The 16,460-nt window shown below is 48.4% G+C and overlaps 1 protein-coding gene across 3 annotated transcripts in view; it reads right to left on the minus strand.

The window, feature by feature from the left end:
* The window catches only part of ddx58 (DEAD (Asp-Glu-Ala-Asp) box polypeptide 58), a 102,121-nt gene that overhangs the window by 28,035 nt on the left and 57,626 nt on the right, over positions 1–16,460 (minus strand). For 2 of the 3 annotated variants that reach the window (XM_038804120.1, XM_038804121.1), the window contains exons 5-8: positions 15,153–15,315; positions 13,189–13,305; positions 10,634–10,747; positions 3,980–4,133 (exon numbers count right to left, since the gene is read on the minus strand). In XM_038804120.1, the coding sequence (XP_038660048.1) occupies positions 3,980–4,133; positions 10,634–10,747; positions 13,189–13,305; positions 15,153–15,315 (548 nt within the window). The remainder of the gene's footprint in view (positions 1–3,979; positions 4,134–10,633; positions 10,748–13,188; positions 13,306–15,152; positions 15,316–16,460) is intronic. The other variant, XM_038804122.1, reaches the window with a different exon arrangement.

Genomic DNA, 16,460 nt, shown 5'->3' on the forward strand with positions numbered 1-16,460 from the left:
CAGTGGTTAGCACTGCTGCCTCATGCGGCCGAGGTGCCAGCTTCAATCCCAGCTCTGGGTCACTGTCCGTGTGGGGTTTGCACATTCTCCCCGCGTCTGCGTGGGTTTTGCCCCCACGACCCAAAGATGGGCAAGGTGGGTGGATTGGCCATGCTAAATTGCCCCTTAATTGGAAAAATTGAATTGGGTACGCTAAATTTTTTTTAAAAGGGCTCTGGAATGGGACTTGAACCTTCTGAGTTGGGCTCAGCAGGAGTTGATTACCTACCCACTGAGCAAATCCTTATTCATTTCTCTGCAATCTAGATTTTAATTCCTGATTCCTTCGGAGTGAGCATGATCTCACTCCGCAGGCACGCTGAATGATTCAAATATGATGCTTGTGGGAGCCTGACCAACCAAAACCCTGTGATTCTCAGCAAACAGAGTCAGGGAGAAGTTAGCAAGGAAAATAAAACTGGAAGAAAATATTAACGGTCTAAAGTTAGATCCAAATTCAGTTAAAAGAATAAATTTTAAGAAAAAATATTGGGTGTAGTGAAGTTATTTTAAACTTGTATCAGGCCTGGTTAGGCCATACAGAGTAGTGTGTGCAGTTATAGTCTTTGTGCGACAGAAATGACACAGAAGCATTTAGATGAGCACTTGAAAGGCCATAGCGGACAAGGCGAGAGACCAAATGCTGGAAAACGGGATTGGGATAGGTGCTTGTTGGCTGGCGCAGACACGATGGGCCAAAGGGCCTCTGGCTGTGCTGTAAAACCCATGACTCAAATGCAAAGAATATTCACAAGACGGTGCCAGAACTGAGAGATTGCAGTCATCGAAAAGGATTGAAGAGTTTGGGACTTAGTCTGGTAGAAAAGGAATGGTTCAAAGAGATGACTCAATTCGAAACCTGAACAAAGAAACTCGGTTTCTTTCTCCGCAAATATTGCCAGACTTGCTGAGTTTCTGTTTTTATTTGAGATCTCCAGCTCCGGAGTATTTTTGATGGTTTATAGGTGGCCTGTTTGAGGTTTATAAAATTATGAACGGGTTATCCTGAAGGTTTTGGGCTGATCAGAGAGACAGCGCGGATTTGTGCAAGGGGAGGTCACCATCTGATGAACCCGATTGAACATTAAGAAGAGGTGACTCACCCAGTGGAGAGGGGAATGTCTATGGAAGCCATTCCAGAGGTACTTGAGAACGTCCCTCAGAAGGGATTGTTTGCTAAAGCTGAACACCAAGGACTTGGTTTGGAAACCGCTGGACGGCAGGTGACAGAGTGTAAGGATAATGGGGACGCACTCTAATCGGCAAGATGTGACTAATGGTGTATCACAAAGATCAGTGTTAGGGCCTCAGCTAGTCACAGTTTCTGAACAACTTAAAAGTTGGGGTAGAAAGCCAAATATTCAAACTTGCAAACAATGAAGATGGGCAGTAATTGTAGATGAAAGCATAAAGTTACAGGGATATTAGTAGATCAGGTAAACGGACAAAACTGAGGCAAATGGATTTCACTGTGGATAAATCCTCAGAGGGACAGAGCAGGGTATTTTCAGAAGAATAAAAGACAAAATACCGTGGATGCTGGAAATCTGAAATAAAAACAGAAAATGCTGGAAAACGCAGCAAGTTTGGCAGCGTCTGTGGAGAGAGAAACAGAGTTAACGTTTTGACTCCAATATGACTTCTTCAGGGCTCTCAAAACAGACTTGAAACGCTATCCCAGTACCTCTCTCCCACAGATGCTGGCAGATCTGCTGAGTTCGTGCCAGCATTTCTTTGTTTTCCCTTTCAGCAGGAATCAGGAATTAACATTCTAGATGGCCCGAGAAATGAATAAAGGATTTGTTCAGGAGTTTGGTAATGGACTGTTGAGCCTGACTTAAGGGTTCGTGGATTCACGGCCCACTCTAGAGACTTGAGCAGAATGGTGAAAAGCTGGACGTAGTGGAGATCCGAAGAGATTCAGGGAACCCTATGCATAATGTCATGTGAGGGTACCTTTAAGAAATTAGTGTTTATAAATGGATGTGTATATAAATATCTGTAGCGAGAGTACCTTTAAGAAATGGGTGTTTCAGAAATGTACCTTTGAGAAATGGGTGTTTATCAGTGATGTCAGAGTGTGGATTGAGCTGGGCTGTCTGGTCAGCTTCTTACTTTCGTTTTAGGCTGTTTGCTGCAGGGTGTGTTTTAGTTTCATTTTTAGAGTTGGATAGCTGCAGTCACAGCCAGAAGGTGTACAAGTCCCTCTCTCTGTAATCTAAAAACTGTAAATCGATCCTTTGGTGATTTAAAACTAATAACTGCTCTCAGTAGTGACTTTAACCTGATGTGCTTCTGTCCAAAGGTTTTTAAAAAGTCTTCTGGATGTTAAAAGGACAGCTTAAGGATTACGTAGTGTTGTATTCTTTGGGGGTTGTATTTGAATTAATGGTTGCTAAGATGTTCACTGTTTTAAAAAGGTTAACTTGAGTTAATAGAATAAACATTGTTTTGCTTGAAAAAATACTTCTCAATTTCTGCTGTACCACACCTGTAGAGTGGGCCGTATGCTCCCCATACCACAATCTATTAAAAGTTGTGGGTCAGATGAACTCCATGATATACTTTGGGGTTCTCTAAACCCTGGCCCATAACAAATAATCATTAAAATATAACAAACTGACAAAGAAAATAATCAAAGAAGCTAATGGCCTTTATACCTAGAGTACTGGAATACAAAGGGATTGGAAGCTCCAGCTACTATAGTCCCCACTATAGAAGGCCCTGGTTAGGCCACACCTGGAGTTACTGGGAGTAGTTCTGGGCACCACAATTCAAGAAAGATCTATTGGCCTTGGAGGGAGCATGGTGTAGATTTACTAGAATGATCTAAGGACTCCCAGAGTTAAGCTAGGGGAAGAGATGACACAAACTAGGATTGTGCTTCCTGCAACTTAAAAGATTAAGGAGTAAAGCAGGGGCAGCACGGTAGCATAGTGGTTAGCATCAATGCTTCACAGCTCCAGGGTCCCAGGTTCGGTTCCCGGCTGGGTCACTGTCTGTGTGGAGTCTGCACGTCCTCCCCGTGTGTGCGTGGGTTTCCTCCGGGTGCTCCGGTTTCCTCCCACAGTCCAAAGATGTGCGGGTTAGGTGGATTGGCCATGCTAAATTGCCCGTAGTGTTCTAATAAGTAAGGTTAAGGGGGAGTTGTTGGGTTACGGGTATAGGGTGGATACGTGAGATTGAGAAGGGTGATCATTGCTCGGCACAACATCGAGGGCCGAAGGGCCTGTTCTGTGCTGTACTGTTCTAATTCTAATTCTAAAGCGATGGCATTTTACAAGTTATTTTTAAAGGGGAATGGATTGGATGAGGTAACACGGTATAAAAATTCGAGGCAAACCTTTCAGGAATGAAATTAGGAAACACTTCTACATGCACTTCGACACATACGCGAGTGTTGATAATGAACAAAGACGGGGAGAATTCTTTACTCTGAGAACGGCGAGGATGCGGGACCTGATACCACAGGAAGTGGTTGAGGTTAAACGACCGGGATACTTTCAAAACGAAACCGGATGAGCAGGAGAGAAAATGGAATGGAAAGAGACGCTGAAGGGCTGAGCTGAGGTAGCTGTAAGGAGAAGAGACCCGTGTGGAATATAAACATCGGCACAGGCTTCCCTGAAGCAACCGCTTTCTCTCCCTGGCCCGCTGACTATTTCCAGCATTTTCCGAATTCACTTCAGCTTCACGGCATTTTGTATCACAGACTGACTGGGCTGAGTGGCCTGTTTCTGCATTGTACACTCTGCGCAATTCATCGTCAATGTGAGACCGACCACTTTGGAACACATTTCTCAAGTAAAAAAAAACTATAGGAATGATCAATGTAACTGGAGGATGAACCACTGCCAAAATAAATAAAGCTGAAACAATGAGATCCTGCAGCTCACGGTGTTCCTATAAAGGACTGAGGTGTCGCTATTTCTGAGTGCACCTGGTTTTCTTGAAGTGTTTCACGAACAAGTCGTATTGCTGTTCGTAGACAGGAACTGTGGTGGCCATGAAGACAACTTTCCGTTTCTCCCCCTCGGGGGCTTCCTTAAGGTGACTCTCGGTGATGTGGAGGGCGACGATGGTTTTTCCGCATCCTAAGTTTGACATTTTGGGACAGAATTGGGAAAAGACGCTCATTGAACATTCTTGTCAGCGTGGCCCAGCCCAACCTCATTGCATTAATCTTTTATTTGTTTTTACAGCTTACCCTGTAGGTCATGGTTGGTTGTCATTGGTATAGTGTGCTGCCGTTCTAATGACAAATTAGATCACTGGGACAATGCCAGTGATTCTGTCATGACCAATAAGCTACGAGAAGGCAGGAGAATGGGGATGAGAAAAATATCAGCCATGATTGAACGGCAGGACGGACTTGGATGGGCCGAGTGGCCTAATTCTGCTCCTAGGTCTTGTGGTCCTCGAGGCAGGTCATTCCTCACAATAACTGGCAAAGCAGGAAAGCAATGCCACATGAATCTAGCGGTGCAATGCTTAAGCTATTTCACTGGTAACCTGGGGGCATGGAGCAACATTTTTCTGAGAATTTAAGTTCAAATCCCACCATGACAGTTTGAGAATTTGAGATAAACATCTGGAAATGAGAAGGTGTAGTGGCGTGATCCAGGACTGCCTTAAACAATCCAACTGGTTCACAAGCAATCCCATTGCTGTTTGAGCGAGTATGGTGATTGTCCCTTTAAGGGCAACATAGCAAAGTGTCACCTGGTCTGGGGGGCCAATTAGGAGTCAGTGAATCAGCCTAGGGGGTGGAGCTCTCTCAGGCAGGTGACATATTGGGAGCCAGCTGCTGCCATGTGATTGCTGCGCAACTCTTCTGATGAATAAATCCTTTGATGTCCTTATCCATTTTGGTCAAGACTTGAATCGAGTACCACATCAACGTGGCTGATTCTGAAAAGGCCAAACAAGTCACTCAGTTACACCGCCACTAGGCAATTAGAGATGGGCAATAAATTCCAATGATGCCAACTTCCCCAGGATTTTCTAAACAAACTTATGGATTGGGAACGATTGGCAAGGGTTTCGGAATGGTTCATCAGCCTATCCCGTGGTCACGAATGCCTCGTCACAACACAGAGAAAATAATCCATTTTGAGAACCGTACAACCTTTCTTTACAGACACGAAGCTGAGTGCAAGCGTGTTTTCAACATACACGACCACCATCAGCTTTGCATAAAATAACCTCCATCTTTCGAAAGGGAGAAGATTGTGGAGAAGGATGGGGTGTCCATGGAGGGGGTCTAAGGCGAAGTGGGAGGAAGAGTTGGGGGCGGGGCCAGAGGGGGGATTGTGGCACGAGGCGCTGCGGAGGGTAAACGCCTCAACCTCGTGCGCGAGGCTGGGGCTTATACAGCTGAAGGTGGTGTACAGGGCGCACCTGACAAAGTCCAGGATGAGCCGGCTGTTCGAGGGGGTGGGGGGTGTCGGTGAGCAATGAGGGAGGGGCCCCGCGAACCATATACATGTGTTTTGGTCCTGCCCGAAGCTGGAAAAGTTTTGGAGGACGGTGTTCAGCACCATCTCGGAGGTTCCACATGTGAATGTGACGCCTAGTCCCTTAGAAGGGGTGTCGTACCAGCCAGAGCTGCAGGCGGGTGTGGGGCAGATGTTTCAGCCTTCGCCTCACTGATTGCTTGTAGGCGGGTCTTGTTGGGATGGAGGTCAGCGTCTCCACCCAATGCCTCGGGTGTGGGGGTGCGGGGGGGACCTAATGGTGTTCTTAGTCCTGGAAAAAGTGAAATTCGTTCCAAGGGGGGCGATCGTTGGGTTCTACAATAGCTGGGGTTTGTTCATTTTGCAATTTGGGGAATTGGTTACCGTTGACTGCTGAGGGAAGAGTTGTGGGGGGGGGGGGGGGGGGGGGGGGGGGGGTAATGGTTTGGAGAGTTTGTGGGTTTGCTGCAAATTGTGAAAACTTTGAAAATTTGTGGAATAAAAATACTTCTTCAAAAATGCTTTAAAAAGGGAGTTAAAAAACATGCAGCAAGGTAGCACAAGTGGATAGCACTGTGGCTTCACAGTGCCAGGGTCCCAGGTTTGATTCCCCGCTGGGTCACTGTCTGTGTGGAGCCTGCACGTTCTCCCCGTGTCTGCGTGGGTTTCCTCCGGGTGCTCCGGTTTCCTCCCACAGTCCACAGACGTGCAGGTTAGGTGGGTTGGCCATGCTAAATTGCCCGTAGTGTCCAAAAAGGTTAGAGGGGTTATTGGGTTACGGGGATAGAGTGGAAGTGAGGGCTTAAGTGGGTCAGTGCAGACTCGATGGGCTGAATGGCCTTCTTCTGCACTGTATGTTCTATGTTCTGATGGGTGATTGGCTTGAAATATCAACCCTGTTTCTCTCAGATGCTGCCCGATCTGCTGTGTTTTTCCAGCATTTTCTGTTTTCATTTCAGATTTCCAACATCTGAAAAAGTTTGTTTTCATAAGGTTCCAAATTGTTGCAAAACATTTCAAAAAAACGGCCGGCGATGGCAAAAATGTCACCCTGCTTTTACATATCCTCTTGTAATGTGGTGAAACAGCCCAAGATGGGGGGTGGCGATCCTGGTGGGGAAGAGGGTGTCATTTGAGGCGTCGAGTGTGGTGGCAGACCGCGGCGGGAGGTACGTGATGGTGAGCGGCTAGCTGCAAGGGGAGCGGGTGGTGCTGGTCAATGTATATGCCCCGAATTGGGATGATGCGGGTTTCATGCGGTGCATGTTGGGCCGGATTCCAGATTCAGAGATGAGGGGCCTGATAATGGGGGGGAGATTTCAACACGGTGCTGGATCCGCCACTGGATCAATCCAGTTCCAGGACAGGTAGGAGGCCTGCGGCGGCTAAGGTGCTGAGGGGGTTTATGGACCAGATGGGAGGGGTGGATCCTTGGAGGTTCGCGAGGCCGAGGGCCAGGGAATTTTCATACTTCTCCCATGTGCATAAGGCCTACTCCCGGATCGATTTTTTCGTTTTGAGTAGGGCGCTGATTGCGGGGGTAGTAGACGCTGAGTACTCGGCGATAGCCATTTCTGACCATGCCCCGCATTAGGTGGACCTCGAGCTGGGGGAGGAGAGGGACCAGCGCCCGTTGTTTCGCTTGGAGGTGCGGCTGCTGGCGGACGAGGATGTGAGGGGGCGGGTTCGAGGATGCATCGAGAGGTATCTGGAGGCCAACGATAATGGGGAGGTCTGAGTGGGGACGGTCTGGGAGGCGCTGAAGGCGGTGGTTCGGGGGGAGTTGATCTCCATTCGGGCCCACAGGGAGAGAGGGGAGCAGAGAGACAGGGAGAGATTGGTGGGGGAAGATGGTGAGGGTGGACAGGAAGTAGCGGAGGCCCCGGAGGAGGGATTGCTGAGGGAGCGGCGCAGCCTTCAGGCTGAGTTTGACTTGTTGACCACCAGAAAAGCAGAGGCTCAATGGAGAAAGGCTCAGGATGCGGTGTACGAATATGGGGAGAGGCGAACAGGATGCTGGCACACCAGCTCCGTAAGCGTGATGCGGCTAGGGAGATTGGTGGAGTTAAGGACCGGGGAGGAAATGTGGTGCGGAGGGGGGTAGACATTAATGGGGTCTTCAGGGACTTTTATGAGAGACTATATCGGTCCAAACCTCCAGCGGAGGAGGGGGGGGGAATGGGGCGCTTTTTGCACCGGCTGAGATTCCCAAGGGTGGAGGAGGGACGGGTGGAGGGTCTGGGGGCACCAGTTGAGCTTGAGTAGCTGGTTAAAGGGATAGGGAACATGCAGTCGGGGAATGCGCCGGGGCCGGATGGGTTCCCGGTTGAATTTTACAAGGCGTATGCAGAACTGCTGGGCTCCCTGTTGGTTAGGACCTTCAACGAGGCGAGGGAGGGGGGGCTTTGCCCCTGACGATGTCTCGGGCGCTGATCTCCTTGATCCTTAAGCGAGACAAGGATCCCCTGCAGTGTGGGTCATACAGGCCGATCTCACTCCTGAATGTGGATGCCAAGTTGTTGGCAAAGATCTTAGCCATGAGGATGGAAGATTGTGTGCCGCAGGTTATCGACGAGGATCAAACGGGGTTTGTGAAGGGGAGGCAGCTGAACACTAATATACGGAGGCTCTTGAGCGTTATTATGATGCCGGCGGTGGAAGGGGAGGCGGAGATAGTGGTGGCGCTAGATAAGGAGAAGGCCTTTGATAGGGTTGAGTGGGGGTACTTGTGGGAGGTGCTGGAAAGGTTTGGGTTTGGGGAGGGGTTTGTCAGTTGGGCGAGGCTGTTGTATGAGGCCCCGATGGCGTGTGGCCACGAATAAGAGGAGGTCGGAGTATTTTCGACTATGCCGAGGGACGAGGCAAGGGTGTCCCCTGTCCCCCCTACTTTTTGTGCTGGCAATTGAACCCCTGGCTATGGCGCTGAGGGAGTCGGGGGATTGGAGGGGGCTGGTCCGGGGTGGGAAGGAGCACCGAGTGTCGCTCTATGCAGACGACCTATTGTTGTATGTGGCGGACCCGGTGGGGGGAATACCGGTGGTGATGGGGATTCTCCGGGAATTTGGGGATTTCTCAGGGTATAAGCTTAACTTTGGGAAAAACGAGCTGTTTGTGGTACACCCGGGGGACCAGGAGGGGGGGATTGGGAGGATCCCACTGAAAAGGGCAGAGAGGAGCTTCAGGTACTTGGGGGTTCAGGTGGCCAGGAGTTGGGGGGCCTTGCATAAGCTAAACCTCACAAGGCTGGTGGAGCAAATGGAGGAGGAGTTTAAGAGGTGGGACATGCTGCTGCTGTCTTTGGCGGGTAGGGTGCAGTCAGACAAGATGACGGTGCTTCCGAGGTTTCTGTTCCTGTTCCAGTGCCTCCCCATCCTTATCCCGAAGGCATTTTTCAGGCGGGTTAACAGGAGCATTATGGAGTTTGTGTGGGCACACGGGGACTCCAAGGGTGAGACGGGTGTTCTTGGAACGGGGCAGGGATTGGGGGGGGGGGGGGGGGGGGGGGCTGGCGTTGCCCAACCTCTGTGGGTATTATTGGGCTGCCAACGCAGCAATGGTGCATAAATGGGTAATGACGGGGAGGGGCCAGCATGGAAGAGGATGGAGATGGCATCCTGTGTGGGCACGAGCCAGGAAGCGCTGGTAACGGCGCCGCTACCGTTCCCTCCAACGAGGTATACCACAAGCCCGGTGGTGGCAGCTACCCTCAAGATTTGGGGGCAATGGAGGCGGCACAGGGGGGAGGTGGGGGCCTCAATGGGGTCCCCGATACGGGGGAACCACCGGTTTGTTCCGGGGAGAATTGATGGCGGGTTCCTGAGTTGACACAGGGCAGGTGTTAGGAGGTTGAGGGACCTGTTTGTAGATGGGAAGTTTGCGAGCCTGGGTGAGCTGGAGGGGAAGTTTGGGCTCCCCCCGGGAGCACCTTTAGGTACATGCAAGTAAGGGCGTTTGTCAAGCGGCAGGTGGCGGGGTTCCCTCTGCTGCCGCTGCGTGGGGTTCAGGACAGGGTGCTCTCGGGGGTGTGGGTTGGAGAGGGGAGGATCTCGGAAGTGAACCAGGTGATGCAGGAGGTAGAAGAGGCCTCAGTGGAGGAGCTGAAATGTAAATGGCAGGAGGAGCTGGGTGAGGAGATTGAGGAGGGGACGTGGGCGGATGCCCTGGAAAGGGTGAACTCCTCTTAGTGTGTGAGGCTTAGCCTCATACAGTTTAAGGTGCTGCATAGGGCTCATATGCCGGGACAAGGATGAGCCGGTTTTTTGGGACCGAGGACAGGTGTATTAGGTGCTCAGGGAGCCCAGCAAACCATGTCCACATGTTCTGGGCATGCCCAGCGCTGGGGGAGTTTTGGAAGGGTGTAGCAAGGACGGTATCGAGGGTGGTAGGATCCAGGGTCAATCCAGGCTGGGGACTCGCAATATTTGGGGTTGCAGTGAAGCCGGGAGTGCAGGAGGCGAAAGAGGCCAGTGTTCTGGCCTTTGCGTCCCTAGTAGCCCGGCGGAGGATTCTTCTTCAGTGGAAGGATGCGAGGCCCCCAAACGTGGAGGCCTGGGTCAACGATATGGCGGGGTTTAGTAAATTGGAGAGGGTGACATTTGCCCTAAGGGAGTCAGTGCAGGGGTTTTTCGGGAGATGGTAACCATTCCTAGATCTCCTGGCAGAACTGTAAAAATAAAAGGTCAGCAGCAGCAGCAGCAACCGGGGGAGGGGGGTGTCTCTTTGTTTTTGTTTCGGGTTGAATATCTTTTTTTGCCAAACGACGGGCGTTAATTAATTGTTTCTCTTTTGTATTGGGGGGGGGGGGGGGGATTCTGTTCTTTTTGTTCTTAGAATTTTCTGTTATTGTTTTCTTTTTTGTGAAAATTTGAATAAAAATTATTTTAAAAAAAGAAACAGCCCAAGATGCTTCACCAAAGGAAACCCGACACTAAGCTCCATCAGGTGGGAATGGGACAGGGGGCCAAAATTATGGTCAAGGAGGTGGATTTTAACAAGTGTCTTAAAGGAAGAGAGAGGTGTGGGGAAGGAATTCCTGAGTTTAGTGCTGAAGGCACGGCCCCCAGTGTTGCAGCCAAGAAAATACTGGAAGCACAAGATACCAGACAAACAGAAAATGGTCACTCGTTTCTTAGCCGTACCTGTCGGAGCGCAAATGAGCGTGTTGTCACCTGCGAGAACAGGTTCTGCCAGCTCAATCTGATAGTTCCTCAATTGAAGATTCTCGACAGCATCTGAGTTTTGTTGGAACTTCTCTATGAAAATGAAACATAAAAAGCAGTCATTGATCTGAATCAATAGTTTTGGAGATCGTCATTTACTAAACTGCGCTGTTTCATTTGAGAATATTGCTCAAATCTCCAACGAAGACATCAATCAGGCTATTGATACTAGATCCATAATCCAATTACAGGTAACATTAATCAGGATCAGAGCTGCCTCCTGGGTGAGCTAAAGAGCCAACGAAGACTAATTTACCACATTATTTTCTCCTAATTATTCTGGATTTTTAAAATCTGGTCTCTTATGGCTATCTTGGAAGATCTCAGAATGGTGACAGCACAGAAGGGGGCCATTCTGCCCATCGGCCAAAATGATCTGGCCCCTCCCGCCAGCAGGATTGCCCAGTCCCGAATGGCTTGCTGCATCCGCTGTGGGGGAATCCACCACGGCGGGGTGGGAACGTTCCAGCTGTTGTGTTTCTTCCAGCTCTCTACTTGAGCAACGCGGCTAGTCCACCTCCCCCACCCTTTCCCTGTGGCCCTGTAGATTATCTCGCTTCAGATAGATTAACGCAATTCCCTTCCGCAAATGGTGATTATACTAAACAGGCTTGTATTGCCTGGAATTTAGAAGGTTTAAGGCGCAATTTGATCACAGTCTTCAAGTTAGTAAGGGGACTAGGTAGAGAGTTTCTACTAGTTGGGGTGTGCAGGGCAAAGCAACTGGACTAAGAATTAGAGCCGGACCTTTCAGCAGTGAAATTAGGAAACACATCTACACAGAAAAGGGTGGCAGAAATTTGTAACTCTCTTCCGCAAATGGCAATTAGTGCTAAATTCATTGTTAACTTTAAAACTGAGATGGATAGATTTTTGTTAGCCAAAGTTTTTAAATGGACACGGGGGGGGGGAAAGGTGGGAAATACATGAAGTTAGGTCACAGGTCAGCCACGATCTCACTGTGTGATGAAACAGACAGGAGGGGCTGAATGGTCTCCTCCTGTTCCTATCTATGTTCTTAAGCAGCATTACACAGATGATACAGTGAGGTTAATCGCATATAGCCAAATAGTTAGCTACCACCTCATTACAGGTTTGTCGCTAAATCAATCATTGAGAAAGTAAAACCAGTGAAAGCAAAGTAAGTCACAGCCATGTGTCTGTGATACTATAAAGTGTACAATTTACTTCATTTACCAAACAGTCTCCGGAATTGACTTTTGTTGGGAGAAACAGGAAAAAGCCATTTCATTAAACAAATCTGCATCTTTCTGACTGAATTCAACCGCATATTCCTGTCCTTATCAATAATCTTTACCACTTGCCAAGCATGTCGGACTGATAAATTAACAATGACATTGATACAATGATATTGCTCAATGCATGTGGGATCCTTCATATCGCTTCAATTGTCTAGAGGCCCAGGGAGCTCAGTCATAAAGCTGAGAAGGACATTCATCCCATCCTGCCAGTACTAGCTCTTTGAAAAATCTGTCCAATTTAGTCCCCCTCCTTCCTGCTCTTTCCCCAGTGCCTTGCAAATGCTTTACCCAGCAAGTATTTATTCAATTCCCTTTTGAAAGCTGTGATTGAATCTGCTTCCACCGCCCGTTCAGGCAACTCTACCCGGATCAGTACAACTCATCATGTAAGAAAAAACTCTCTACTCGCCACTGGTTATTTTGCCAGTTACCAGAAAAGCTCAAGTCCTGTTTGCAATAATAAACAGGAGGCTCCAGTAGGCCCAGAATAGACCAACACAGGGCAGCACGGTGGCCTAGTGGTTAGCACAACTGCCTCACGGCCCTGAGGTCCCAGGTTCGATCCCGGCTCTGGGTCACTGTCCGTGGGGAGTTTGCACATTCTCCCCGTGTCTGCGTGGGTTTCGCCCCCACAACCCAAAAATGTGCAGAGTAGGTGGATTGGCCACACTAAATTGCCCCCTTAATTGGAAAAAATAATTGGGTAATCTAAATTTAAAAAATTAAATTAAATTAAAAAAAGAATAGACCAAAACATCTTTTCATTATACTGGCTAAAAATCCCTTATCTGAAATGCTTGGGGCTGAACATGTATCGGATTTTGGAATTTATCGGATTTTGGGATATACTGCACACGTTGGGAATTGTGCATGTGCGGAATGTTGGGAAATGCACATATGCAAAACATTGGGAAATGCGCATGTGCGGCATGCTCGAGAAAAAGTGCGGATTTTGGAATTTTTTTGGTTTTCGGAATTTCGGATTCTCAACCTGGATCCCCAATTGTTTTTTTTCCTGATGTTAGATTGAATTTTTGTGGAAAAGCCCATTCTCTTCTCGCAGTGGTGGTCAGCTGGAACTATAAGAGGGCGTGCTTTCTGTGCTTGTGGGAGTGGGGAGAGGGAGTGGTGGCATTGAGCAAACTTTACTGGAAAGTGCTTGACAGCAACTAAAGTGTCAGTGTAGCCACCGCAGTTGGAGTTAATACTTACTTGTATTGTCGACTGCTGCACTACAAGTATCCATTCTTTCCGGCTCCTCGGAATAATGCATTTCCACACCCTGGCTCATTGAGCTGCTGCTGTTCTCCCAATTTGTCTCAACATCACCTACGGAAAAAATGTACGACGCACAATTGTATTACAGTTACAGTGCAATTCAACACCTAGTTCCTGAGCAAAGCTCCCCATCTGGATATACACATTAGGCACAGTGGTGATTATATGGCCCATGTTAGCATTTACACCTGGTCATTCCTCGTACACATCTGGTACTTTCTCCTCTTTAGGTATCTCGGGCGCGATTTAACCAAAACATTTCTAAGTGGCATTTTGGACAGGTTTGGCAGGGTGTTTCTTGCTGGCTTTTTGGGGTGAGATCCACACTGGTATTTACTCACACTATTGGACCTTGGGGAGTTTCTCCCCGGTCTAGCCCACTCTTCGAATTATTTTCACTACTGGGGAGCTGAACTCACCAGTGAGACTGGCTCCTCCGAGATCTGTCCGACATTTTGAAAAGGTCTAACCCCAGTCCCTCAAGTCCAAGAGGTACAGAATTGAACGCATATACTGCATAACCAATTTAACCATTTGACAACAGATCTTGATGAACACATCGGGTGTTGATGGGCCTCACACTCTCTGCCAAAGCTTCCATCACTCCAACATCATTGAGAACCATGGTAACCCTGGCTTCTTTTCCTCCATACCAACCTCGCCCTTCTCCTTAAAACTCATCTCTTCAACCAATTTGTTGCCAAACTATCTTAATACCTCTCCCTTCAGCTCAGTGCTAATGCTTTCTTTGTGCCTTTTATGAAGGGGTATTCCTTTCTACAGGAAAGGAGAAATGAGATTAACATGGACAAATTAATTTGCATTCATAGGATGTGGGCGTCGCTGGCTAGGCCAGCATGTTGTTGCCCATCCCTAATTTTCCTGGAGAGGGTGGTGGAGATATTGGATATATTGGAGTGGTTTGCTAAATAATTTCAGAAGGCAGTTAAGAGTGAACCATGTTGCTGAGTCACATAGGTAGGCCAGACTGGGTAAGGGTGGCAGATTTCCTTCCCTAAAGGACATGAGTGAACCAGTTGGGTTTTTACAAGAATTCAGTCGTCGCTTTATAATTCTAGGTTTAAAAAAAATATATTAATTGAATTTAAATTCCCTGACTGCTAGGGAAATATACTATTTAAGGTAACCCCCTCCCTACTTCTTCTTTTCCCTCCAGGTTTGTTCATGCTGTGTTATTGGCCGAGCTGGGCAGTGAATTTTGAAATTGTCAGTAGCTTTACTTGCAATGCTACGCCCATATTAACACTCAGACGAATTCTCACTGGCGATCCCACCCTGCTTACTACCAGCGTGGGAATCCGTTCCAAAGAATTTATGGATAAGTTGGGAAATGCAGTTTGTGTATGGAAGTGCTGTCTGTAAATTACTCTGAATACGTTTTGAACCGAATGAGGCAGATGGGGACAGGAGTCAGCCATTCTGTTTCATCATTCCAGAATATCACAACTTAACGCGCATCTTAACTCTGTCGACCCACCTTGGTTGTCTGGGGGCATTGCTCATCGAGGCTCAGGCCATGATTTCACGATAGGGCAAGTTGAGGAGGAAGGCCTAAAGAGCGGGCAAGGGGATTGAACCCCAGCTGTCGGGTGTTATTCCGCGGCACAGAAAAAGTGATCCGGATTTCCTTCCGGAAATAAGTTCTCCCTGGCAACATCCCTGAAAGGCCTGGCTCTAATGTTAAGGTTCTGTCCCCTTGTTCTGGACCAGAGAAAATAGTTTCACTCTATCTCCCCAATCAACTTATTTTAACCATCTTCAGCATCTCAGTTAGGCCACCACATAATCTAATGTGCTTGAAGAAATTTGTATTCGAACGTTTACATTCCACGATTGTACACTATTTGTATGAGAATGATTTATAACGTGTCAGCTACCTTTGCTCTCACCGGAGTCCGAAGTTAACAGGCTGGTCACTGCGTTGCAGTTGCATTCCTCCAAAGCCAGTTTAAATTCCTTGAAAAAGTTTTCTTTGTCTGAGCTCTGTAAACATTCGAGTAGCTTCATTGCTCCAGCTGTGGAACCTTTGTGTTCTGTAACCTGTGCAAACGTTTGAGAAAGCGAGTATTTACCCTTTCTGTCTGGTCGCTTGGATTAGATGTAGGGTACGAGGGAGATGGTTGAGGGAGGCGGGGAGGCGAGCGAGGCCATTTGCTTTTTAAAAAAATGACCTTCTTTATTGTTGCTGCCACCACTTTTTAAAAAAAAACTTGTTTTTATTCAAAATTTTTACAAATCTACTACTAAAAGAAGGCAACAAACACAAAAAACAAATTAACAACTTAACAAAACAAGGTGGGATAACTACAAGGTGGGATAACTATCATTTACAAGAAAAATCTATCCACAACCCATACAGTTCCCACCCCCCCCGGTTTGCTGCTGCTGCTGACCTCCTCACTTAACGTTCCGCGGGAAAGTCAAGGAGCGGTTGCCACCGCCTGGAGAACCCCAGCAAGGACCCTCTCAAGGCAAACTTTATCCTCTCCAAACTTAGAAACCCAGCCATGTCACTGACCCAAGTCTCCACACTTGGGGGTTTCGCATCCCTCCACATTAACAAGATCCGTCTCCGGGCTACAAAGGGTGCAATGGCCAGGACCCCGGCCTCTTTCGGCTCCTGCACTCCCGGATCTTCTGACACCCCAAATATCGCTATCCCCAGACTCGGCTTTACCCGAGTGTCCAAGACCTTTGGACATAGCCTTTGCAAAGCCTCGCCAGAATTCTTTAAGCGCCGGACATGCCCAAAACATATGGACATGGTTGGCTGGGCTCCCTGAACACCTCAAACACCTGTCCTCCACCCCAAAGAACTTGCTCATTCTTGCCACGGTTATGTGCGCCCAGTGTACCACCTTAAACTGAATCAAGCTAAGCCTGGCGCAAGGTGAGGAGGAATTGACCCTGCCCAGGGCGTCCGCCCACAGGCCCTCATCCAGCTCCTCACCCAGCTCCTCCTCCCACTTGCCTTTCAGCTCTGCCTACGAGGCCTCCTCCACCTCCTGCAGCTCCTGGTATATGTCTGATACCTTTCCGTCTCCTACCCACATGCCGAGACCACCCTGTCCTGTATACTGCGGGTAGGCAGCAGCGGAAATTCCACCATCTGCTTCTTCAAGAAAGCGCGGACTTGCAGGTACCTAAAGGTATTCCCCTGGGGGGCAACCTGAATTTCTCCTCCA

The sequence above is a fragment of the Scyliorhinus canicula genome, chromosome 8 (assembly GCF_902713615.1).
Source record: "Scyliorhinus canicula chromosome 8, sScyCan1.1, whole genome shotgun sequence".
NCBI lineage: Eukaryota > Metazoa > Chordata > Chondrichthyes > Carcharhiniformes > Scyliorhinidae > Scyliorhinus > Scyliorhinus canicula.